The sequence below is a fragment of the Aspergillus fijiensis genome (genome assembly GCF_003184825.1).
Source record: "Aspergillus fijiensis CBS 313.89 unplaced genomic scaffold BO72scaffold_67, whole genome shotgun sequence".
In the NCBI taxonomy this organism is placed as follows: Eukaryota; Fungi; Ascomycota; class Eurotiomycetes; order Eurotiales; family Aspergillaceae; genus Aspergillus; species Aspergillus fijiensis.
The window spans coordinates 153,525-176,840 of record NW_024469043.1 but is presented as its reverse complement, the minus strand read 5'-3'; the positions used below and the strand labels follow the sequence as shown (position 1 = coordinate 176,840).

General features: G+C 52.9%; 10 protein-coding genes across 10 annotated transcripts; 4 read left to right on the top strand and 6 right to left on the bottom strand.

The window, feature by feature from the left end:
• Positions 1–352: 352 nt before the first annotated feature.
• On the top strand, positions 353–3,533 carry BO72DRAFT_413824 (chromosome segregation protein). Its single transcript, XM_040942517.1, has 8 exons — positions 353–559; positions 643–800; positions 849–1,000; positions 1,066–2,012; positions 2,072–2,206; positions 2,259–2,390; positions 2,442–2,740; positions 2,794–3,533. Exons 1-8 carry the CDS (start codon positions 520–522, stop codon positions 3,448–3,450), a joined length of 2,520 nt encoding a protein of 839 aa, XP_040796925.1. The 5' UTR covers positions 353–519; the 3' UTR covers positions 3,451–3,533.
• Positions 3,534–3,671: 138 nt separating this feature from the next.
• Positions 3,672–5,293, top strand: BO72DRAFT_438717 (uncharacterized protein). Its single transcript, XM_040943390.1, has 2 exons — positions 3,672–4,114; positions 4,189–5,293. The coding sequence occupies exons 1-2, from the start codon at positions 3,820–3,822 to the stop codon at positions 4,986–4,988; spliced, it is 1,095 nt and encodes a 364-aa protein (XP_040796924.1). The 5' UTR covers positions 3,672–3,819; the 3' UTR covers positions 4,989–5,293.
• Positions 5,294–5,513: 220 nt separating this feature from the next.
• BO72DRAFT_388377 (putative tetracycline transporter) lies at positions 5,514–6,949 on the bottom strand (the record flags this gene model as incomplete). Its single annotated transcript, XM_040941715.1, has 2 exons — positions 5,514–6,824; positions 6,881–6,949. 2 exons carry the CDS (start codon positions 6,947–6,949, stop codon positions 5,514–5,516), a joined length of 1,380 nt encoding a protein of 459 aa, XP_040796923.1.
• A 999-nt stretch (positions 6,950–7,948) lies between these two features.
• BO72DRAFT_388332 (uncharacterized protein) lies at positions 7,949–9,217 on the bottom strand (the record flags this gene model as incomplete). The annotated part of the gene is made up of 3 exons (XM_040941712.1): positions 7,949–8,553; positions 8,612–9,125; positions 9,188–9,217. Coding segments are annotated over 3 exons (1,149 nt in total), but the record flags the coding sequence as incomplete, so codon positions are not given.
• A 720-nt stretch (positions 9,218–9,937) lies between these two features.
• On the bottom strand, positions 9,938–10,864 carry BO72DRAFT_452275 (uncharacterized protein). The gene is made up of 4 exons (XM_040945694.1): positions 10,629–10,864; positions 10,527–10,558; positions 10,331–10,412; positions 9,938–10,254 (listed from the first exon to the last, which is right to left on the bottom strand). The coding sequence occupies exons 1-4, from the start codon at positions 10,722–10,724 to the stop codon at positions 10,228–10,230; spliced, it is 237 nt and encodes a 78-aa protein (XP_040796921.1). The 5' UTR covers positions 10,725–10,864; the 3' UTR covers positions 9,938–10,227.
• Positions 10,865–11,107: 243 nt separating this feature from the next.
• On the bottom strand, positions 11,108–12,779 carry BO72DRAFT_438706 (NUDIX hydrolase). The gene is made up of 2 exons (XM_040943389.1): positions 12,126–12,779; positions 11,108–12,064 (listed from the first exon to the last, which is right to left on the bottom strand). Exons 1-2 carry the CDS (start codon positions 12,623–12,625, stop codon positions 11,212–11,214), a joined length of 1,353 nt encoding a protein of 450 aa, XP_040796920.1. The 5' UTR covers positions 12,626–12,779; the 3' UTR covers positions 11,108–11,211.
• A 372-nt stretch (positions 12,780–13,151) lies between these two features.
• Positions 13,152–16,097, top strand: BO72DRAFT_452274 (SPX domain protein). The gene is made up of 2 exons (XM_040945693.1): positions 13,152–15,691; positions 15,748–16,097. The coding sequence occupies exons 1-2, from the start codon at positions 13,427–13,429 to the stop codon at positions 15,877–15,879; spliced, it is 2,397 nt and encodes a 798-aa protein (XP_040796919.1). The 5' UTR covers positions 13,152–13,426; the 3' UTR covers positions 15,880–16,097.
• Positions 16,098–16,198: 101 nt separating this feature from the next.
• Positions 16,199–17,639, bottom strand: BO72DRAFT_500579 (uncharacterized protein; the record flags this gene model as incomplete). Its single annotated transcript, XM_040948911.1, has 4 exons — positions 16,199–16,370; positions 16,450–16,620; positions 16,791–17,369; positions 17,437–17,639. 4 exons carry the CDS (start codon positions 17,637–17,639, stop codon positions 16,199–16,201), a joined length of 1,125 nt encoding a protein of 374 aa, XP_040796918.1.
• A 954-nt stretch (positions 17,640–18,593) lies between these two features.
• BO72DRAFT_438699 (DsbA family oxidoreductase) lies at positions 18,594–19,376 on the top strand (the record flags this gene model as incomplete). Its single annotated transcript, XM_040943388.1, has 2 exons — positions 18,594–18,638; positions 18,729–19,376. The coding sequence occupies 2 exons, from the start codon at positions 18,594–18,596 to the stop codon at positions 19,374–19,376; spliced, it is 693 nt and encodes a 230-aa protein (XP_040796917.1).
• A 297-nt stretch (positions 19,377–19,673) lies between these two features.
• Positions 19,674–22,666, bottom strand: BO72DRAFT_256579 (6-phosphofructo-2-kinase PFK26). The gene is made up of 2 exons (XM_040940093.1): positions 22,197–22,666; positions 19,674–21,822 (listed from the first exon to the last, which is right to left on the bottom strand). The coding sequence occupies exons 1-2, from the start codon at positions 22,472–22,474 to the stop codon at positions 19,971–19,973; spliced, it is 2,130 nt and encodes a 709-aa protein (XP_040796916.1). The 5' UTR covers positions 22,475–22,666; the 3' UTR covers positions 19,674–19,970.
• Between the last annotated feature and the right edge of the window lie 650 nt (positions 22,667–23,316).

The window sequence follows — 23,316 nt, the reverse complement described above, 5'->3', positions numbered from 1 at the left end:
GTAGCAATAAGATCGAGATTCTTTCCTGGAGGAGCTGCAAGCGGGCATTCAAGTAGAAAAACAGGCCGGTGAACCAGTGTCAGAAAGTCTCGGTCCGCGAAGGCTCCGAGTTCTTTGCGGTCGCTGGGTCTCAAATCCGATGACTTTGTGGAGGACCATGGTTTTCGTATAGTCAATACTAGACGAGCTACGATGTATGAATGGCTTGTCGAATTGAATGATAAATGATCCAGAGGGGTAGCCCTGAAAGCGTGCCCTAAGCCCTTATCATGGGACAGATAAGGCAAAAGTACTTGGGACGATAGACGCGTCGAACGCGTGCCCCGAAAGCACGTCCCCGGGTACTCCGTGGTTTCGCCGCGGCTGCATGGACATACGCGATCACAGGCTGCAAACGACAACTGATTGAGCTCAGTACCTTGAAAGGAGCTATACTGGCTTGGCTCTCTATAATTCTACATTTCCTTTTCTCGGGTATCCGACGACTCTGCCAAAGACAAAGCCCGGGGCCACATCATCATGTCCTCTGAAGCAATGCGCCCTAGGGGCAGACCCGCCCGTGAGTCTCGCAACTGATCACCACACCTCACTTGTCGCTCTTGTCTACCTGAATTGAAGGCTGACGCGCATCAAACAATGCAGATACCCCGGGCACTACAGTACTCGCATATACGCCTGATGGCCGGCGTGTGATTACTGGCGGTTCGAACTCCGCAATTCGTATCTACACCGTGGGACAAGATGGCGAGCCGAAGACGGTGGACGAGGGTGTCGACGGGCATCTGGGTATCGGTGCTACTGTATGCTTCCCTCTTCGAATTGCCTGGTCGAAGACTAATCAAGTGCAGAATGAATCTTTCATTATGGGCGCAGAAGACGGCACGGTTTGGCAATACGAGATTCAGTCAGGCAAGATGGTGAAGCTATTGGTACGATGCATGCTTCCAGTACGGGATATCGCAATCTCAAGGGATGGCGAGTGGGCCGCGGTAGCGAGCGAGTAAGTCAGATCTGTACTCCCTAAATGCGTGGTATAGTGGGCTGGCTAACATTTTTGCCTCTTAGTGAGCTTACAGTGAAGATCGTCAATATTGAGGACATGACTCAAGTCAAGTATCTACGGGAACAGTCGAAAGGCGCCAAGCACGTCACTTTCGACCCGAGTGGCCGATACGTTACGGTCTCCTGTACGGATGGTATCCTTTACATCTACTCAACACTTTCGGACGAACCTGAATTGGTGCAGAAGCTGGACGGGGTGATTAGGCGACTTGAGCCGGAGGTTGAGGCCACATCCCGGATTGTCTGGCATCCTGACGGAACGGCGTTTGCTTCCGCCGAAGCGACCCGGGATATTGCGATCTTTTCCACGGGCGAATGGAAGAAGGAGAAGGTGTTTGCTGGCGGTCATAATGGACAGATTACGGCGCTCGCTTGGTCACCTAATGGAGCGCTTCTTGCGACTGCTGGCGCGGATGGTCAGATCCTGCTATGGGAGACAAGGACGCAGAAGATATTACAACGCTACGATTTTGCGAACGTGATAAACCTTGCCTGGCATCCAACGAAAAACTCGGTCTCATTCACAACGTCTGACGGAGAATTGTTTATCTACGATGATTTCGTTTCCAAGGAGCATCAGCCACTGCTTGAGAAGCCACTACAGGCCGCACCTATCTTCCCCGGGGCCTTGACAGAAATCTCTGACAATGTAAGACGGCCATTGGCGAACCGCCCGAAGGAGACCATCGAACGGAGGCAAAGAGCCGGGAGCCTTGACTCTCTCGATGAGATCCTCAATGGCGATGTCGGCATGGATGATTTCGTCGAGGATGATGACGGGGCTGGCTACGCGGAGGACATCAATGGGTTCGGCAAGCGAGTTGGCTCACACACGGATGAGATCGATGGCCATACCGACAAGCGAGTCTTGACGGCCTTTGCCAAGCCGAAGATTCACCCTCCTCTCCAACCAGGAAGCACACCCTGGCGTGGCAACAGACGCTACCTCTGTATGTGCTTTGGATTTGATCATAGAATACCCCTTGTGATCGAACGCTAACTGTTGAAGGTTTGAACCTGACCGGTTGTGTCTGGACGGTTGACCAGGAAACCCATAACACCATCACAGTGGAATTTTACGACCGCGAGCTTCACCGTGATTTCCACTTCACGGATCCATACCTTTACGATCGGGCTTGTCTGAGTAGGTTGAGAGCAAACACACATGGGTCGAGCCCTGGACTAACAAGGCCTAGATGACAATGGAACTTTGTTCTCCAATAACCCCACGGATGGCAGTCCAGCGACGATCTTCTATCGTCCTCACGAAACATGGACAACCCGGGCCGATTGGCGGACGCAGCTTCCAAAGGGCGAATTCATCCGGGGTAAGGAACTCGAGAATCTGGCTTGCAGGCTTTGCTAACTCGCCTCGACAGCGCTGGCGCTCAGTGAATCCTACATTGTTGCTGTAACGACCAAAGACTACGTTCGTGTCTACACATTATTCGGCACCCCGTTCAAAGTTTACCGGCAGAAGAGCCCTGCCGTCACTTGTGCTGCATGGCGAGACTATATCATGACTGTGGGCAACGGTCCACTGAACAGCGATGGCCGAACAGCAACACTACGATACTCGGTAGAGAACGTCAAGCGGGACGAGATTTGTCAAAATGAGGACGTTGTCGCCCTGCCCGAAGATACCGAGTTGCAAAGTGTCTTCTTTTCTGATAATGGGGTTGGTTGCTCCAGCCTGCCATGCCGGACTTACATACTGACTTGGAGCTACAGGACCCATGCATTTATGACTCCGAAGGCGTGTTGCTTGTCCTGCAGCATTGGCGCAACAATGGCCAGGCTCGGTGGGTACCGCTGCTAGACACGAAGCAGCTAGAGCGATTAGCCAGCGGACGGAAAGAGGAGACCTACTGGCCCGTTGCTGTGGCTCAGGACAAGTTCCACTGCATCATTCTCAAGGGAGGTGATAAGTATCCGTACTTCCCGCGGCCGCTGTTGAGCGAATTCGACTTCCGCATCCCGATTTCCGACACACCGGGCAAGGGAGCCGAAGACGACGAGGACAGTGGCTCGATTCGACATGATGGAGCTCGGTTTGAAGAAGCTTTTGTCCGAGGAAACATCTTGCTGTCACTCTTTGAAGACCTGGTGTCTACCACTAACGCCACGGCAAGTCAGCGCGCTGAGCTGGCTCGGAAGGAAGTTGAGGTGGATAAGATACTGCTGCAACTTCTAGCAGTGGAGTGCCGAGAGGGCGAGGAGCGAGGCATGAAGGCGTTGGAACTGGTACAGATGATGAGGGATCGCAACGGCAAGATGGTGGAGGCGGCCGTCAAGGTGGCTGAACGGTATGGCCGAGGCGTCCTGCAAGACAAGATCCGAGAACTGGCCGAAAGGCGATATCTTGGGGAGGATGACGAGAGAACGTAAAGGGAAACATGTCCTGTTTCAAGGGTATGACCACACTATAATCATTATGATAGATACCACCAATGCATGCGCACATATTTTGGCCTTCATACCTTCCTGCCTTCATGCCTTGTGGCCTCAGGCCACATTCCTGATCGATTGACGGGCCGACGTCATAGCCGAAGCACCAATCACAGCTATTTCCGGCCGAATCATCTCCATCTTCGACGGGACTCTTTCTTCACCTTTCCATGTTGCCAGCCAACTTAACCATCTTGATCATATCTATCTGACCCTCTATGACTTGACTTTGCTTGGCAATGCATGTGATGATCTTCCGACAGAGGCTTCCTGGATGAGAGTCCCGTCCACCTCTTCTACGACTCCGTGATGCCGACGCTTACTGGCCGTGCGCTTCCTTGCGTGCGAAGCCGACGAGGAACACATCCCATCAATTGTTCGAGCTCCATTCCTAGTCCTCGTGTTTTTTCTCCACATCAGTTCTATCTTTCTTCGACTCCACGGCTCTCAGCTCAGCATGAGGTTCTTCGTGGACCCTCGTTGGCGCAGGCGTCGCAACCCCAATTCTCGCAAACTGGATTCCAACCGTCCGCTTTCGACGGACTCGAGCGGCCGCGGGGGGATCATGAACAGCCGGACGAGCGCATCCTCAAGCTCGGAAAAAGTAAGCTTCGTGAAGAGGTCTAGTACTGGAATACCAGAAAAGAAAAACGTGCTGACTCAAGACCGTCCGACCAGCGCTTCGAATCCTCTCACCTCTCCTCCCAAACATCCTCACCAATCCTCTGCCACCTAAGATACTCTCCCCGAGCATAACCTTGCACCTCTTTCCGTCGACGCACCCTCATCTCCCTACTGTTAAAGGGCGAACCCTCTACCGAGCCGCACTGTGGACTGTGCCCGTTGCCTGGAGCAGCCTGCCCCTCCTCGGCAACGTCAAACTCAAGATCATCAGCGAGCGCATCGTCCGCGCCGGCACGGTGCTGGACCCGGCCCGCTATGCCAGCGGGGAACAACCAGACGACAGCGACGAGCGCCTAGTCGTGCGGTGGCGGACCGAACCGCGCAGCGAAAATCATCATCACGGGCAGCGACAGCAACCCTCCTTCACCTCCAACCCGCGTCCCACCACCACCGCCGCCTCCGCTTCCTCGTCGCCGGCCTCGGGGACCGGCCCTTCGCAAACCGGAACCAACAAGGGCCTCAGCGTGCTGCTGGGCGGGGATGCGCCGATCTTCAAACTCTCCAAGGAGGAACAGTTCACGGGGCTGTTCATCTTCTCGTTCGACGAAGAGGGTCGCATTGCGTCGCATACGATCGAACACGCCGATGATGCATGTGGGTGGGAACGGACCCCGAAATTCGTCACGTTGGCCGACTGGTTGATTGGGAAGGCCAGGGAGTCGCTGGACCCCTCGCCGGCGGAGCCGGGCCTGGCTTTCCAGGGCTACCACTCGACTCCGAGGGACAGCTTCTTCACGCGCGCGAGGGGCTTCCATGGGCGTGAGAAGCGGTATCAGTTAGGCGGTCATGCCTGATTGTCTATTGAAGCTGAATGTAACGTTTGCTGCTGTTGTGGCTTGGCATTTGCTCCGGCGCGTTTATTTCAGGAGGATTGACTCTCGTGACGTTCGCGGAAAAGGGAGTTAGCCGGGTGCGCTTCTTTCTATCTTCTTCGTAAAGAAGAAAGCCTCCCCCCACCGCGCGGGACCTGATGGATATCTGGACGGCTGTTGTCTGAGCTTATCCGGGTTCGATGTTTGACCTCTCTCATCTCCCATTTTACTGTACAAGTCTTCGAACATGTAAATTATGCCACATAGGTAATGAATAATGACTCAAGTTTGGTGTATCAGCAAGCAACTCGGCGCTATCCAGCCGAGTTGGAAGCACTGGGCCAGCCAGTGATGATGCAATATGTCCATATAAATCTATCCAACCTCACATCAGACATGACGACAGCAGCTGTGCAGGAACCCACGAATAATGCATGGAGTGACGAATCGTCTCCGACCATAGAGCCTGACGCAGCGTCGCAGTTCAAAAGAAAACAGGTATGGGATCTAATTCTTCTTCTTGGACTCCTTCTGTCCACCAACGACCGGCTCCCTCAGCAAAACAAACACCCCTCCACAGACCACCAACATGGCACATCCGCCAACCGTGTAGGCCACCTCCCGGCCCATCCACCAGAACAAGGAACAGAACAACAGCGGTCCAGCCGCGCGTCCAACCTGTCCCCAACTCCGCAACTTCCCTAACACGGCACCACGATTCTCCTCTTGGGCCTCGAAGCTCCCCAAGCTGTTTAGCCCGGTGACGACCGTCGCACTGGTAATAGCTAATAGCCCGCCCGCAGCGTAGAGGCCTCCCAGCGAGGAGACGCGCGCAAGCATAAAGAAAGAGATCGTGCATGCGACGACGCCGATGCGCACGGTTTTGAGCGGGGGCAGGCGGCGCACCACGGTGCCCTGGAGGAGGGAGGCAATCAGACCCATCATGGAGAGCAGACGGCCGTTGAGGGCGGAGGGGCTGGATTTATTTCCCGCGTAGAAAGTGGCAGTCAGGAAGGGGAGGGAAAATTCGAGGCCCGAGAAAGGGAGGAGGAATAGCAAATGGATCAGATTGAGGAGCGCGGGGTTGTTTGTGTGTTCCTGAGGCTCCGCGGAATGGGCTGGCGTGGTGAATGGTTGGGCTTCGTTATTGTTTTTGTTGTTGTTCTTGGTGTTGTTCGTGTTGAGGGCATGAACCAGCTTGGTAAAACGAGGATGGGTCTCTGGGAGACAGAAGTACAGATAGGCGGTTTCAACGACGATCAAGAGAAGCGAAACGCCCGCGGCCGTCGCAAAGGGATTGGCGGCAACGGTGGTGATGTTGGAGAGGGCTGCGCCGAGCGCGGGCCCGAAAGTAAAGGCGATACTGAAACAGACGCCAACAAGGGCCATGGTTGAGCCACGCTGGCCGGGGTCGCTGATATCAGTGGCAATAGCATTTGCGAGCTGCACGTTGCCCTCACTGAGGCCACCGACAATTCGACTAGCGAGGAAAGTTCGGAAGTCTGTCGCGGTAACCCAAAGAGCTACGCTCAGGGTGTTACCGACCATAGAGCAGAGGAGAGCGGTCTTGCGGCCGTGTTTATCTGACAGGCGGCCAATGAATGGCGCTGCAAGTGCCTGCAAGAAAGAAAAAAGCGAGCCAAGTGCGCCTCCCAGAAGAACTATGTCATAGCGTGAATCGATGGGTTTCGCAAATGAGTTCTTATAGGCGTTCAGATAGTGGAACAAGCGGTTGAGGAGCGAGTTGGGAGACGGATCTTGATTGCGGTAGAAAGTAAGTAGGGAAGGGAAGAGTGGTAGAATGAAAGTAAAGGATATCTAGTGTAGGAGTATCAGTGTTTGTCTTGCTTTAGCCGGTGAACTGGGGCGCATACCAAATCCAAGAGTAGCGAGGTCATCAAGACCTTGAGGATCTTCTTCCGCTGCTCTGCGGGTAATGCCATGACGGTCAATTGAGAAAGTTATCGGACAGAAAAGACAAATAAGAGAATAAGAGAACAAGTAGTTCGAATAGCAACACTAGAAGAAAAAGAACGGAAGAGAAAGAAAAGAGTGCAGGTGACTGGACAGTCGAAGGGTTGTCTGATGCGAAAGTAGATGGAAGGAGAGTCAAGATGGCCTCTCCCCCCGTTATGTCATAGCCCTATGCCCTACCCGCGGTATTGCCTCTTTCAGACAGCTCCGTCGGAGCTCTTACACTTCTTATCATCTTGCTTTCTTTCTCTACACGTAAAATGAACCTAGAACTTCCGGAGAGGAAAACATCTGCTTTCATCATCTACCTGTCACGTCGTTGAAAGCTTCTGATCATGCCCCGCCCTTGGCTGTCAACAGCCAAGATAATTCTCACCCCTCTCCACCGCAACCCGTCCAAACCTCCATCTCCATATGTCAATATGATGATCGGAAATAGAATACATGTGAAGTAGAATGCAGGGGCAGTGCAAAAAGCACCATCGCCACCTGCAGAAAGAAAAGGCCACATCGGAGCGGAATGCACAGCCGAGATAGAAGAAATATCAAAGGGGAGAAAATTGCAGAAATCAATATGCACGCTCAATAACTGCAAACATATACAACAGGAACTTTTGGGGAAAAGATCCAAAAGAAAAGCAGAATGAAGAGAACGGCGGAGTAGGACACCCTGCTATTATCTTCACTCTAAAGAAACCTTGTTGTAAATCATTTCAAGAGTCATTGCGTTCGTGAACCATGACACTCCCGTTACCCATTGAGTTTATTAGTATTTCAGAGAGATTAGAGAAAAGGACACCGGGCTGAGACAAGAGAAGACTTGAGAAAGCGAGGTCAGAGAGGCTCGATGAAGGGCCAGGCAGATTGATGCTGGCGTCGGAGTCAAATCGACGGAAAGCAAATGCCTCTCGCGGAGATGCACGTTGCTTTAATCAGACAGCAGCTTATCAACTCCCTATAAGCGGCTTCTACTGGCCGGGAGCAGGGGCCGCGGAGGAGCCATTGGCACCACCGCGTCCGCGACCTCCACGACCGCCACGACCGCCACGGCCCCGGAACCCACGGCCCCGGCCACCCCGGCCTCTACCACGGCTAGGCTGGCGCTGATGGTGCGAGACGGCTTCGAAGCCGTCCTGGGGCTTAGGAACAGTAACATCCTCGGTGCTGGGCGCAGTAGTCTCAGTCACAGCTGTGTCGGCTTTCACCTCGGCCTCAGCAGCGGCAGGAGTAGCTTCAAGTCCAGTCTCGGTTTCAGCAGGGTCCCGTGGCACCTCGACCCATTCTTCAGCGGTAGGCGAAGTTTCCACAGCTTCAGTCGCATTGGCATCCCAGCTAGCCTCAGCCACTTGATTGGCGCCGTCGATAGTCAGAGTCTGAGCAGGAGGGGCAACCTGTTCGGTTTGCTCTTCCGCGGCAGGCTCAGTCGCAGCGGCAGCACTGGAGTCGTAGGATGAGTCTTGCAACTCAGTGTAGCCTGCATTGGCCACAGTAGGGTCCGACTCAGGAGCCGCCTCGGTAGTTGCAGGTTCGGAAGCAGGAGCAAGCTCAGTAGCGATCTGCTTCACCTTACCATCTTATGACCCGAGGCAATTAGCAGCGATTACTTGAGACACAAAAGCATCAGTACTCACAGGTGATCTCCAGCGCGGTGCCGTCAACACCGACGACCTTGTCATCCGCGCCCTCGATGATCTTGAGCATCGAAGACACAGCATCCTGAGTTCCTCCGTAAATCTGGTATAGAACGCCTTCGAATGCACGGCTCTCGTTCGAAGATTCGTCTCCGGAACGTCTCATAGTAGCCGCGGCGCAGAGGAACTTGCTGAGGTTTAATAGCTGTTGGCTGAAATCCTTCTTGCTGGCTTCAGCGGCATCCGCATCAGCCTGCTCCCGCAGAGCTGCGAGCTGCTCCTCGTGAGCTTGCTCTAGCTCCGCCTTTTGGGTAGCCAAGCGTTCCTCGTAATAGGCAGCGATTTCCTTGAGGTGGGAAATCTGCTCCTCAATCTGGGCAACGGTGGCTTGTAGAGAGGGCTTCTTCAGGGCCTGTGCCTTCTGGTCGGCATTGATCTTCTTCTCAACAACAAGCTCATCCAAGGATTTGCCGGGGTTCTCTGCAATGATGGTGTCGACTTTGGCGGTCGCATTCTGTAGGACGAGGCCAGTGTAAGCGGTGAGTGGGGGTGAAAGCTCTACGCAAGGGCACTAACCAGCTTCTTGACAGCATTGCGCAAGCTTCTGTTGCAGCGAATCTAGTAAGTGATTTGACTCCAGAGCTCCATGATACGGCATTGCGAATGCGCGGAGTGTTTGTCGCTGAAGACGCACCTCTGCAATTCCTTGAAGTGTTGGTTGTCTAGATTGTCCAAGCCGTTCGTGTCAGGCTTCGAGACAATAGAAGGGCTAGAAGCATGATTCGACTTTGCTTTCTTGGAAGAAGTTTTGGAGTGTTGAGCAGGGCTGGAGTTGACAGAAGCGGCAGCCATGTTGCTGGTTTGGTGTGGTGATGACTCGGAGGAAGTGGTCTAGCGCCTAAGCAGACGATGTAGAATAAAAGCTATGCGAAGAGTAGTAAAAACAGGGGGAAAGTCTTGTACAGTAGCGCAAAGATACATGCGCACAATTGAGGACAGGAGGAGGGATTTGTTGAGGTGGAAGTGAGAAGAAGGCGGAAACAGTTGAAGCAGAAAGGGAAGACTGAGATGATGGGGATGGGGATTGAATTGGGAAAAGCAGCTGGCAGATGCGGGTGGAACTCTTCCGAACCGCCCTCGTCGCGTGCTGCTGCAGCTCCAGTCACTGGTTCAGCCCCAACACGTCTTGCGACCCAAAAAACCATTGCAACAGCTGGCACACTACGCTGCATATGCGAAGAATCTTACACGATGGAGGCGCGTACTCTACCTGTGAGATATCATTTCAGATCTATTGCAGTTTTGTCTTATACAGAGGTCTTCCTGATGTAGAACAATCCATGCATTGGGTATCAACCGAGTGACTCCTGAATAACGCCTATATAACCCCGAATCGCCTGGACTTTGTGAGCCCATTCCTCTCTCCATAATAAAAAAATTCACTAGAGGCATGGACGAGCAGTCACGGTCCCAAGAGAGTGGATCGTGAATCTAGGCCAAGCTCAACAACCACCCATGTAGCACAAATCCCACAGAGCTGATCAGAGATATGCTCCGGTCGCGCGCTGGCAATGGTGCGATTTTGTATTCCAAGGCAGCTTTGCTCTGCCATCAATCTAGCCCTTGAACTTCCGTAGCGTTTTCTGTAGGTTTAACAGACCAGATGTCAGCCTCGACGGGAATCATGCATACTTGCATCGCTGCACCAGGCAAACATACCTCGGTCACTTTGCGCACTGAATTCGGCGATATGTTCTTCTCTCCCACCTTCCGCGACTGAATCGATGATTCCCGCATCAATCTGCATAGACATCCAGGTTTCAGCTGTGAGCCATGCCTTGGTTCCCCCTCAACATGCGCCATGTTTTGAGAATCATGTGGTGGAGATAATTAGATCATAGTCGACGCGACTTACTCTTGCATGAACAGCATATAATCCAGGAAGATCTAAAACGTGGGAAAAGCCGTTAGACTCTGTGCGAAGTCGCAATAAGGGGGGCGGGATTAGGAGACCAACCAAGATATCAGCGTTCTTGCTCACGTTACGATTCGAATGCGCTTTAACGACACGCTTCACCGTGGCGCGAGGATAAAGCTTCTGCGTTGCTGCCATTTGGGGCGAATGAGCCAGCGCAATAGGTTCGGGGAGGGGAGTGGTTAGAAGCTTGAAGGAAGATCAGAAGCAATGACGCGAGTGAATCAGTGCCGATAAAGAATCAACAGCCGCTTGAGTGACACCGGCGAGCTTCCGGGACGATAAGCATGACAAGCTAAGGCGGACGAGAATAATTGTTTACCGCTACGAGAAAACTAAGGTACTCGAGCCGGGGCAGTCTCCGTGTAACTTACAGTACGTTTGTTCATACATAACAATACAGTTCCGTCTTACTAGATCATGTAATTGAGAGCGACTACCGTCCAGAAACAGCAACTGCTAGTGTGACTCTTTGCTGCTGTTTCCCCCTTGCTTCTGGAGGAATGCGGATGAGGTTTGCTGTAGAAAGTCATTTATACTACTGTATGTTCAACTCAGAATCGATAGATATACAGTCCACGGAATAATGGCAGGGTCATCTTCTTCATCATCATCGCCATCGCCATCATCGGCGGACCTGACGAAGAAATTTCCATGCATAGAAGGCCGCCGTGGAGCCCAGGGCTATCCTCCATGCTACGAAAATGTAAAGGGCTAGTCGGAGCCGATCATAATAGCCTCGAAGCATTATTTCCAGCGCATATGTGCTCCCATTCAGGCCCTTGTCGCAAGGCCCATAGTATTGACCCACACCAAGTCCTTCAATCCCAATATTGTTTTGACTGCTACTGCCATTGCAATCGATCTCTTTTACTGGCACGGCCGCTGTTTGAGCATCCACCGCAGTATTATTCGGTCTAGCTCCGCTCTCAACCAAGCGCCTATTGCGTTTTCGCAGACGATATGTGAGCAGGTTGATAAGCAGTCGTAAGTCGGGGGCTGTGAAGTTGGGGTAGTGCCAAAGCTTGACAGCTGTGTGTGGAGGAAGCAGATCCAAGAAGTCCGCCATAATCCCCAACGTCAATCCCCAGAGGAGCAAGGGGCGACTTATTCCGATATCTTGGTCAGCAGAACTACTTCTACCCCATGAAGTCAACCGCCGGAACAGCGACTGTCTTTGCTCATCTTTGGGGGTGAGCCCGGGGGTTGTGTTGCTTTGAAGGCTCTCAGTTGGGGCCAGTCGGATTGCGGGAAACTGCATGTAGCCCATCAAGGAACGAGACGCAACCCGGGCCATGATGCCTCCCATGTTTGCGAGGCGTTGAGTCATGTCCACATGCTCTACAGTGCGTAAAGAAGCCGACAAAAGCGCTTTTAGCGGCACCCAATGGGTCGAGGCCACTTCGGTGGGTTGTAGCTTCAATGTTGGTGAGTCACTGCATGTTAACAAGAAGACGTAGGGGCATAGGACCATCAGCCTGCAATTGACATGATCAGTATCAGGCACACTCGAGGTACGATATCGGACGAAGTACATACGGTATTGTGCCCAGGCTCGTCGTTACAACTCTTTCGGGCAGGTTGCCGATATACACACAATCCTCCGTGGTTAGATCCAGTCCAATCTCCTCTGAGGCTTCCCGAACCGCCGCTGCTTTATCATCTGGATCTTCAGGGTCTCGCTTGCCTCCCGGGAGAGCAACATGACCGGTCCATCTGTCTCCCACGCGCGAGGCTCGCTTGATAAATAGCGCCTCTGGTTGACCATAGCGAACCCACGATTGGGAAAAGAATGTGTCTAGTCGTTGCTGGACAGACGCTGAATTGTCCGTCTCCCCGGAAGAGGTAGAGGTAGACTCTGGCCAGTGTTCATATGTAGGTCGGACTCGCAGGATAAGGGCAACCGAGGCACGTTTCTTGCAATTCGGAGGGTTGGGGACATGAGGGTACGGGCGTTGATGGAGGCCGGACAACACGTCATGAAGCGATTGCGTCAAGGGTACGGAGTCCTGTGACGATGGGGGACTGGCTGACTCCATTGGAAAAAGAGATGGTCGGTCTAGAAGGAAATAGAAGCGATGCAAAGTCACAGCATAGTCTAGTATAAGTATATACACACGACAAAAAAAAGATGCTGGCTGGAAGATATTCAGAAAGAGAAAGAGAGAAAGAGAGAGTTTCTTAACGTTATCGGTCGGAACACATCGTGGAAATGATCTTAGTGCTCCGTAATTTACCTCGGAGGTTGGTTGTTAGTGGCAGATGATACATTACAAAACCGAAAGAAACTACAGTATATATGTAACGATACGGTACTGTATTCCAGTGACGGACGGATACTGACTCAAGTGATACCTAGCACCTACTAACTTAGTAGTAGGTAAGTTAGTATCTACGCCCGCGGCGTAGCTCCAAACCCACTTGACCAATGGTCAGCTGAATCACTACAGCGGGGGACGGGCTAGACCCTTCCGGGGAGGCAGAGAGGCAGCACGTGCATCAACATGGCGATGGGATGCAACGAGAGACCAAACGAGACTATATTAGAACCCTCTCTATTTTCCGCCTCGACTCGATAGCGATTTCTTAGTGGCTTCCCTTCTTTCCTTACGTCTGTCCCGTCTTAAGTCTGAAAATTTCCCTTCTCCATTGTCATGAGCTGATTCTCCTTGACGGTCTCTTCTTCTCGACCCGCATTTGCCCTCCTCCCTTATAAGAAGTGCCTCTACCCTTCCCGAGTCTCTGTGCAACCCTCTCTCTCGGCTTCTCCTCTTGCTTTTCCTCCGTTACACAGTCCTCGTTCCCAACCACTGCCAAGCTCCGCCGCATTCTGCTCGACCATGCGCTTTGGCAAGACCCTTCGGAAGTCGATCTATCCTCCATGGAGTGGGAAATATATTGATTATCATAAGCTCAAGGTCCTTCTGAGGGAGCATGATGTCATCGGAAACGATAGCGATTCCGATAATGCCCCATGGACCGAACAAGATGAGGAAGCGTTTGTCCAGGAGCTCCTGAACGTCCAACTGGACAAAGTCAATGCCTTTCAAGTCGAAACCTTGAAGCAGCTGCGGGAACGAACTGCTGATTGCGAATCCAAGCTGCGAGAATTGACTGATGCAGCCCAGGATGAGGCTGCCACAGAATTGGACGACGCGGAAAAGAAGCGCATTGCGTCAGGCGTTCTACAGGAGCTAGACAGCATCACTCGAGAGGTCAGCGAGCTGGAGAAATACAGTCGAATTAACTTCACCGGCTTCCTTAAGGCGGCTAAGAAGCATGACCGCAAGCGTGGAGCACGGTATCGTGTGAAGCCCTTGTTGCAAGTGCGTTTGTCGCAACTCCCATTCAACACCGAGGACTACTCTCCTCTAGTTCGCAGACTGTCTGTTATGTACTCCTTTGCCCGTGAAATTCTGAGCAAGGGTTTGGTTGAAGCCAAAGATCCAGCTGAACCTCGCTTTGGTCAAGACATGTATTCCTCCTTCAAGTTCTGGATTCATCCCAACAACGTCCTCGAGGCCAAGACCTACATTCTACGGCAGCTTCCCGTTCTTATCTATAATCCTGGAACTTCCAAGGACCTCGATATCCTCCCTGACGACCCTACAATCACCTCTCTATACTTTGACAACCGACAGTTCGACCTTTACAACCAAAAGGTCGCTCGCGCCGCCGAAGCCGGGTCTTTACGACTGCGATGGACCGGAAATCTGCAGGACAAGCCAGCCATATTTTTGGAGAAAAAGATAGTGTCGGACGACAATCGCAGCCGAGAAGTAAAGATTCAGCTCAAACAAAAACACGTGAAGGAATTCTTGGACGGAGAGTACCACTTTGACAAAAAGCTTCAGCGGATGGAGACCATGGGCAATGGTGAATCGGAACAAGCAGAGTCCTTCAAGCAGGATATCGAGGAACTGCAGTCATTCATCAAGGAATACAACCTGCAGCCGATGCTCCGGGCTAATTATACCCGTACGGCGTTTCAAATCCCCGGAGATGATCGGATCCGAATCTCGCTCGATACCAATCTGGCTCTAATCAGGGAGGACTCTCTGGATGAAGGTCGTCCCTGCCGTGAGCCCGATCAATGGCATCGCACAGACATTGATGATACGGGAATGGAGTACCCGTTCAGCAGCATCCGGACCGGCGAAATCGTTCGCTTCCCTTACGCACTCCTGGAAATCAAACTCAAGGGCACTGCAGCGCACAGTGCCGAATGGATCAAGGATCTCATGGTCTCCCACCTTGTAAAGGAGGCGCCACGGTTCTCGAAGTTTGTCCATGGTGTGGCGCAGCTCTTCGAGGACTACGTCAACAGCTTTCCGTTCTGGCTCGGTGAGATGGAGAATGACATTCGAAAAGACCCAGAAACCGCTTTCCACGAAGAACAGGAGCGGCGGGCGCAGCGAGCAGAAGACGATATTGCAGTCGGAAGTTTCCTCGGCAACAAAGGTTCATTGACAGTGAGGCCTTTGGTGGGATCACCCGTACAGATGTTCACCGACATATCCTCTTCGCCTCGCCGTCGACAGTCGTCGCAGATGCTACCGCCCTCGCAGCGGCCTTCTGCTCCAGAAATAGCCCGCGTACCTGAGCACCCGGAGCCGCAAAATCAACAAGTCCAGCGCGAGGACCAACAGCCGGAACATCCCATGAATCTGAAACGCCTGGCCTCTCTCTTCCCGACCTTCTCTGCCGCGCGGAACAACCGTGGTCCCAGAAACTCAGTCGTGCTGCCTCCTGGCGTTCGGGAACCAGGCACGTGGATCAAGGACTCTGGACCTGTCCGTGTCGAGACCAAGGTCTGGCTCGCCAACCAACGTACCTTCATCAAGTGGCTCCACATCAGCATTCTTCTGTCATCGCTGTCGCTGGGCCTGTACAACGCAGCTGGGAAACACAATGATATCGCCCGTGCGTTATCAATTGTCTACACGGCCTTTGCGATTTTTGCCGCCGTCTGGGGGTGGTACATGCACGAGAAGCGGGCCAAGCTCATCCGACAACGGAGTGGACGGGATTTGGATAACACTTTTGGACCGATTGTTGTTTGTATTGGATTGGCGGTTGCTCTGGTGTTGAACTTCGCCTTCAAGGTAGGCGCAGGTCGCTTGGAGTGGACAAGGGGTTCATCCGCTAACCTACCATATAGTACAACTCCACCCTCGAGAAGATCCGTGACCGCCAACATCCAGCCGGTCTTCCCCCTTCTGCCAACCTTACCGGGTTCATCAACAAGCCGAGCGTGTGGCAGCTGGTCAATCAAGGTGGTCAAGCCTTGTAACGAGGCTCTCCAGTCTCGACTGCTTGTATATGGTCGCGTTTGCAGGGATCCCAAGCTCCTGTTTGAAGTAGAGGCAAACGAGTGTCTGGACATGTCAGCCTTTGATGTATTCGTAGAATGTCTTTGGAAATGTGAAAATAGCGTTGTTTTGGGAGTCATCCAGGAATTGGAACATGGGAAAAGAGGCCCTATTAAAATGAATGATGTTTTCGCCTGAGGACACAAGTACCAGAACTCCGACGCCGTCTTAGAAAAGGGAAACTAATGAAATCGAACTCTACCGCTAAGCTGCAACTCATCAATCATAATTAACGGGCAATCACATACATCGGCTCGTGGTAGACCTCCGCGACAGCAACGGGGCCTGCTCGGCATCCGAGTCATTGGGTGCGCGGCGATCCCCCGGCGGCGTGGAGGGAGAGGCAGGGAGCCGTCGTCCCTTCGAGGCCGCCGCATACAGCACACTCGGGACCAAGCCCTCGAAGCTGTCTCTTTTGTGCAACAAATTATCGTGTTAGCCTTCCGTCATGGAACTCCTCGTCTAATTTGAAGGAGGAGGGGGAAACGCACCGATCAAAGAACCCCACAAACAGCCACAAATACACCGTGCCCAGGAACGCAATCACCCACTCCAGGATCCCGGCGGCCCGGTAATCGCTTACATTCTCGGGGACGGTGAGTGAGATAAAAGCGATGCCGAGGAAGAGCTCCACCAGAATCAACGCGGTGGAGAGGGAGGCACTGCCATGCAAGAACGTCTGGGTTTAGCCATTATGCGCCTCTGCTGGCTGTCAAGCGAGGCCCAGAAGACGTCATCCATAACGTCACCCTTTCCACCATTTAGAGCAGACATGGGTGCAGGAAGGAGGAAAGGAAGGGAGAAAGCAAGGAAGAGCAGGAGAAAAACTCACAAGACGCGTACCCTGACCTTGCGCCTCTCCCCCCATCTGGGCTGCCACACGCCGCCATGCGTCAAGAACGCCACAAACCCCAGCACCTCGTTCGAGTACACGATCGCCGTGCCGAAGGACTGCAGGGCCAAGCCCCCGAAGCAGACGCGGAGGAGGACCGCGTGCGCGAAGTGGTACCGGAAGGTATCCATGACGGCCAGGAAGATGAGGGCGGTGCTGGCCATGCCGGCGGAAAAGATGGCGACGAGGGAGATGAGTTTGAGAGTGGCGATGGTCGTGGGTGACTCGTCGTCTTTGACGTCGTCGTCCTCGGTTTCATCTGGATTATCATTGTTGTTGTCATGAATAGGGCCATTGTATGGAGTCACTGAGGCCGGTAGTCGATCCCCATCCGGAGATGGTGCGTGCTGCGGACTACCTCTAGAGGAGAAGTGGTCCGGGCAGCGGATCAATGCGAAGCCAGGCTCGTAGCGCATGACATGGACAGCAGCTACGGTGAACCAGAACCCGACGGCGGTCATGGAGGCCCCGATCAGGAAAAGAGGCTTGAGTTCGAAGGAGGCGATGTCGGAGATGAAGCTGTTGGTTTCGCTTGATTAGTCTTATGACCTTTTATTCCGATGTACGAAGTGAAGGCAGCACGCACGCGACGTGTGGATTGCTTTGGCCTGGGTACTGAGGCATGCCTCGAGCCAGCCATGTTAGCAGTAGGCTGGCAAGGGTCAGGAACCAGACTGAGCCTGCTAGGGAGGGGAAGATGGGCAGGCGAGAGGGTGGGATGTTGAGGATGGTGACATGCAGAAAGGACCAGATGGTGTCGTGACAGCGGAGAAGGAAAGACGTGATCATGAAGACTGAATGCGGAGGGAAAAGTTCCAATTCTAAGAGACTGTATTCCTAAGGGGTAATTCTAAGAGAGTATTCTATGGCAATAGAAGAGAAGGGAGGGAAGGGGAGAAGAAACCCGGAAATCTGATAAAAACAGGGCGATGTATGAGATGGCGGTCAGCTGATGAGTAGTTACTACGGAGCAATTAACCATCGCATCAAGGCTGCGAACAGGCTATTCCTGTCATGTTCCAAAGGGGATATCCATAGTGAAAAGCAAAAGCATTGAAAAGCAAGGACATTGTTAAAAGAGAATAACATAGAATAAACAAACGCCCCAGATTTTGATCTGTCAATTGACGTCACTGGCGGGGGAGATTTCTCCCGATTGTTGATTGTTAGTACGAGTACACATGTAAATTGACGAAGTAGTGTAGTCACAGTACTGTACACTCCAATGACACTTACGACTATATGTCTGTATCTAACTCCTCTCTCCCAGACGCAGGCAGCATCGGGCATTTATAAGCCCAACTCCCCGAGCAGACAATCATGAGCATCTGCTGACAAATCGGTTCCAGCGAACGGAACGAAACGAACTGCCTAGTAGTCAGTCTATTTCCCACCAGCAACAAATAAGAACAATCAATGCGTGTCAAATGCCCGAGAAAAAGGCCCGATAGAAAGAGAGCGAGAGAGTCAGAACGGAGTCATTCACAGTTGCCAATTGGCCAGGTTGACCATTGTTACCGTTAGCGTGGTATAGATCTGCTGATTGATACTGGAGTTGTGTATCGGACTCAATCCATCTGGAGACTTTTTTCTAACTTATACTCATCCTCACCACGACGGAGGGACATCCAGCCACAAACTCCCCGAATTGTCACTCCTATATAGTAGCTTGCACTTTTCGATCCATCGCAGAGGTGCTCTCAGCAGTCCACTTGAATTCGCCAAGAGAAAACATAATAAATCATGACCAACTTCAACATCCAGATCATCTCCGATACGGTGTGTCCGGTAAGTCTGTCTACGGCCCTGTCATTATATACCTCCAAAACATCCCCCAATTACCAAACAAACCCAGCTGCTAAAATAAAGGAATCACAGTGGTGCTACGTCGGCTACCGCCGCCTCAGCCGGGCCATTGCCCAGCACAAAACCTCCCACCCAAGCGACACCTTCACCCTCAGCTGGCACGCCTTCTACCTGCACCCGGAGGGGCCGGGCTACCCGGGCCTCGACAAGCGGGAGTCCTTCCGCAAGAAGTTCGGCCAGCAGCGGGCCAGTGCCATCATCGAGCGGCTGACCGCGGTCGGCAAGACCGAGGACATCGACTTCAGTTTCGGCGGCCGCACCGGCAACACCCGCGACTCGCACCGCCTGCTGTGGTGGGCCGGCCAGAAGGAGAAGGCCGAAGCCAGCAGCAGTACCGCCACGGACAAGGGCTTGGTCGGCGGATTGCAGACCCGCGTCGTCGAAAAGCTGTTCCGCGCCTATTTTGAGGATGAGAAGAACATCACCGATCCCGCCGTATTGACCGAGGCCGCGGTCGGGGCGGGCTTGGACAAGACCGCCGTCGAGAAGTTCCTCGCCTCCGAGGACGGCGGCAAGGAGGTCGACGTCGAGGCCTATGTTGCGCAGCGCCAGTTGGTCACCGGGGTCCCCTACTTCATGATCAATGGCGAGTATGCGGTGCCCGGGGCGGACGAGCCCGAGACTTTCCTGGAGGTCTTCGACAAGGTGAAGAGTGCTTGAGTTATGGAGACTAGAGATGGCTGTATGCTGGAGTTATGTTTATTGGTATGGGTAATACTAGATAGATTCTTCATTTGAGCAAGTCTGGAGTAATGCTGGAGATAGCCGAGGCTATCTCATTTATGAGTCAGAAATGAAGCAAAGTAGTCTCACAATTAGCTGTCCTGTAGCGATGCCATCCTCTAAGGCACCGCCTGTGGCGACTAATCGTAGAAACAGATAGAGGCCCGCTCAAACGCCACAATCATGCAAGCAAAGAGCTACTACAGGAAAAAGAGAAGAAGTCGAAAAGGATCCATCCCAGAGCAGAGCGATAGCAAAGATGCCCTCCCGCAAACGAATCGGAGCATAATACATGGTCAGAGAAGTGGGGAGTAAGATGCGTCAGCCTAGGGACTGTGATAAGATGAACACCGCAACACCAGGGCACAGAAAAAGAGACGGGAACCGAGCCCAGAAGATATTATCATGACAGTCATTCAAGCCGGTCAACGGTGTAGCCGGCGTTGGTGGGTCATGGCGGGCATCCGGAACCTGACGGACAGAGGGCAGAAATTGGGAGAAAAAAAGGGCATATGGAAATGCATGTCACATCTAGTAGACGCTAGACTGCTGTAATTTGAAGTCCGGGATGTAATCGAACCAGTCCGTGGTCGCGTTGTAACGGTAAGCCTTGAACTCCACCCCATAGGGCTTGGGTTCCAACATGTAGAGCATGCCGAGGGGTACATCCAGAGAGGCAACTTCATCACGTTTCAAGCCACGGAAGTAGGCCAAAAGAACGCGCGCCACAGATCGGTGGGTGACAAGCAAAATGTGATCCGTCGTCCGCTCCATCTCGATGATCACAGCGCGAAGGCGGTTGATCACGTCCAGATAACCTTCACCGCCAGGCCCGGGGTAGCGGTAAAAGAGTTTGTTCTTGCGACGAGCCTGGTATTCCTCAGGGAACTTCTCACGAATCTCATCGTAGGTCATACCCTCCATCTCGCCAGCGTAAAGCTCATCAAGCATTTTCATCTGCTTCACGTCATAATCATCTTCATTAAAGTAATCGACTGTTTGAATCGAGCGCTGCATCATTGAGGACCAGACGCAATAGTTACGGGCGCGGTCACAGGGGATGTAGGAGGGATTGGGAGGAGTGCTGTCGCCAGCGCGGGGTGGTAGGTGTCGTAGCATCTCCTTCTGTCTCTGAATAAGCTCCCATTGACGCCGCTGGTGGTCGATGAATCGAGTCAACGCCTTGGCATATCGATGGCCGTTCTCGCTAAGCTCCGAGTCACCGCCAATGCGACCCAGCTGGTTATCCTTACTCTCACCGTGTCTCGTGATCCAGATCTGGCGAGGTGAAAGGTTGAAATTGAGCAGATAGTACACAACCTGCGAGGAAAGGAAGCCATGCGTCTGATGAGCCACAATTTTGCGTCCGACGTCAATCATCTGAATGAAGGCCATATTGTTCTTCTCTTCGTACTCGCCCAGAGGAACATACGACTTCTCATACAGAGCCACGCGCTGCTTGAAATCGGCCAGCGCCTTGACAGGGTCTTGGTCCTTGTAATCCGGACCGGAAAGTTTCAGGCGCATGTTGGCTTCGAGGAGCTCTTGATCCACACAGCTGCTTTCGAGGAAGAGGATATTCAATTCCGTGCCGGCACGCTTGCGAATATGATCAACGATTGTCTTCCGACGCTCCATGGTGCTGTTCGTGGCATCGAGAATGCCCACACTACCTCCCTGTTCAAGAATGTACTCCAGCAGCTCGTCCAGGGTGTCCAAAGCCACCTGTTCTCTCAGTTTCACGGCGAGTTGGTTCTGAGGGTCAAAGAAGTTGGCGGACTGATCGATGGGCTCGGGGGATGCTTCGCGTATGGCATCCTGGTCCTCAAGACCTGCATTAAAGGGGGGTACAATCGTGCTTTGTGAAGGGTCCTCCTCCTTGCCGTTGACCAGAATTTTGGTGGGACACGCAGGAGGTGGAAGCTGGTTCTCGAGTTCCGGGGGCGAAGACACTACTTCGTTCGATAGGCCGGAAGCACCTTCGGGGCGCCGAATGTCCTTGTGCGATGATTGGTTGGAGGTGCCGACGCTGACGCTCAGGCGTCGGACCGAATCGACAAGCTCGCTGTGAATGACGCTGGCTCGGTGGCTAGGACGGCGTCCCGCGACAGAGGGAGACTTGCCAGCGGCCACACGACGACGATTGCCGACGTTGAAAATCTCAGTATCATGCTGAAGCCAATTCAGGTACCGCGCGAGTTTCTTGGTGACGTAACTCTTTCCCCGGGCAGGAAGGCCGACCATGACAATGACGAGCTTGGATCCGACATCTCGCTGGGCGATTCGTCCGTCGGGGGAGACCTTCGACTTGGTGAGACCGGGGATGTCGAGTGTGGTTGCACGCACACGACCAGGGAGGTTGGGGGTTGATGAGTTGGCAGGACTAATGACAGTCGGTTAGTTTAAGAGATGTCCTCAGCTTCGGCTACATCACACCGCGCATTGCGACCGGAGGTCATCAATACAGAATCGAAGAGCATATCAAGTCAAAGCCCTCGTCGAAAGACTTGACCGACAATTGCTGCAGGTAGGGGAAGGAGGGGGAAGGGGAGGGGAAGGGGATAATCTGAGGAAAGGTGACCCCCTCTAAGTGCCGGTACGAAATAACCCGACTCCAGAGCAAACTGCCGATCACTCCCCAGGCTGCGGCAAAAATCTAGAATGCTCTTCCGGCCAGAGTCGACTCAATCGAGACCTCTAGGGGACATGTGCAGGAAGGCTAACCAACGAGCAGACGAAAAGAAAGGAAATACATACAATTGTGGAGACGAGGGTGCGGTAGAAACCGGAGTGTCTGTTAGGGCGAACCCGACACCATCCTTGGAGGCTTGGGATCCCTTGTGGGCATCGGAGGAATGCAGTTCGTTTCCTAGCGCTCGTCCGACCAGCGATTTCGCCGGAGGCATAAGACTCGCCTCTTTCCCGGCTCCCGACTGTGACGGAGTTCCAGAATGTTTTTTCCCGTCGCGTTGGTGATCCGGAACTGAGGCGCAGGTCATGATGGCCGAACGCGCAATATCTGTGTGTTGAGACATCCCCGCAGGTGGCGCAGGGACGCAGCCTGAATTAAGAGAGAGAGAACGATGAAAGTAAGGTGTCAAAGTGGGGGGGGAGGGTTTTTTCGCGTGAAGGCAAGGGAAACTGCGCAACTCTCTGATAAGGGAATCAAGAGAACGAGAGGGAGCAGTGAGGGAAGAACGATACAGTGCAGTCAGTCGTAGCCAAGAGTGGAGGGGAAAAAAAGAGTGGGAAGTCGCGCTGCGGTGCAGTGGTGGTGGGCGGATGAGTCAAGTCCACACAACGTCACTCTTAGCAAAGCTCTGTCGTCGTGGTCTCAAACAACAAAAACAACAATAGCAACAATAGCAACACAACCCAGCGCAATCATCAGACTTCCAGAGTCTTATACAGCCAGAGAGTCAATTGCGCGATGTCGAAATCTCCCAGATAAAATGGGGCGAAGAGATAGCCAGGCAACATGCAATCAAGGAATTGGACAGCCAATTGGGGGGGTGAGATGCAAAGCAAGGCTTCTTCTGATCCGAATGTTCCGAGCCACCAGAGATATAAGATGATAGTGTATACTCAGTAGGAGTAGGGTAGGTAGGTGAGAGACCAAAGTGGTTCCAAGCAATGGCAGGTGAAGGTTCACGCACGAGTTTAATTGATTTGATACAAGGATGAGGACCACCAGGTTGGAAGTTGGAACAGCAATACATATAAGCTTGGGGGGGCTTATGGGCTATAGCTTACTGATGAAGTCACTTGGAGTCGCTTAGTTTCTTAAGGGTGTGTGGATCGGCCGAGGGATCTGCTGCACTGCTGGAACTGCTAACTATGAGTACTCCCCAATGATCATAGATGATGTCAATTCTCT

What these genes read in the sequence shown, in the direction of transcription:
- BO72DRAFT_413824 (XM_040942517.1), top strand. Translation starts at nt 520, where the DNA reads ATGTCCTCTGAAGCAATGCGCCCTAGGGGCAGACCCGCCC. An exon ending in CCCTAGGGGCAGACCCGCCC is followed by an intron (nt 560 to 642) that starts GTGAGTCTCGCA and finishes CAAACAATGCAG; the next exon opens with ATACCCCGGGCACTACAGTA. An exon ending in ATCTGGGTATCGGTGCTACT is followed by an intron (nt 801 to 848) that starts GTATGCTTCCCT and finishes AATCAAGTGCAG; the next exon opens with AATGAATCTTTCATTATGGG.
- BO72DRAFT_438717 (XM_040943390.1), top strand. Translation starts at nt 3,820, where the DNA reads ATGCCGACGCTTACTGGCCGTGCGCTTCCTTGCGTGCGAAGCCGACGA. An exon ending in CATCCTCAAGCTCGGAAAAA is followed by an intron (nt 4,115 to 4,188) that starts GTAAGCTTCGTG and finishes CCGTCCGACCAG; the next exon opens with CGCTTCGAATCCTCTCACCT.
- BO72DRAFT_452275 (XM_040945694.1), bottom strand. Translation starts at nt 10,724, where the DNA reads ATGGCAGCAACGCAGAAGCTTTATCCTCGCGCCACGGTGAAGCGTGTC. An exon ending in GCAAGAACGCTGATATCTTG is followed by an intron (nt 10,559 to 10,628) that starts GTTGGTCTCCTA and finishes CCCACGTTTTAG; the next exon opens with ATCTTCCTGGATTATATGCT. An exon ending in CAGTGCGCAAAGTGACCGAG is followed by an intron (nt 10,255 to 10,330) that starts GTATGTTTGCCT and finishes TTAAACCTACAG; the next exon opens with AAAACGCTACGGAAGTTCAA.
- BO72DRAFT_438706 (XM_040943389.1), bottom strand. Translation starts at nt 12,625, where the DNA reads ATGGAGTCAGCCAGTCCCCCATCGTCACAGGACTCCGTACCCTTGACG. An exon ending in ACGAGCCTGGGCACAATACC is followed by an intron (nt 12,065 to 12,125) that starts GTATGTACTTCG and finishes TGTCAATTGCAG; the next exon opens with GCTGATGGTCCTATGCCCCT.
- BO72DRAFT_452274 (XM_040945693.1), top strand. Translation starts at nt 13,427, where the DNA reads ATGCGCTTTGGCAAGACCCTTCGGAAGTCGATCTATCCTCCATGGAGT. An exon ending in TGTTGAACTTCGCCTTCAAG is followed by an intron (nt 15,692 to 15,747) that starts GTAGGCGCAGGT and finishes CCTACCATATAG; the next exon opens with TACAACTCCACCCTCGAGAA.
- BO72DRAFT_256579 (XM_040940093.1), bottom strand. Translation starts at nt 22,474, where the DNA reads ATGTCTCAACACACAGATATTGCGCGTTCGGCCATCATGACCTGCGCC. An exon ending in GCACCCTCGTCTCCACAATT is followed by an intron (nt 21,823 to 22,196) that starts GTATGTATTTCC and finishes GACTGTCATTAG; the next exon opens with TCCTGCCAACTCATCAACCC.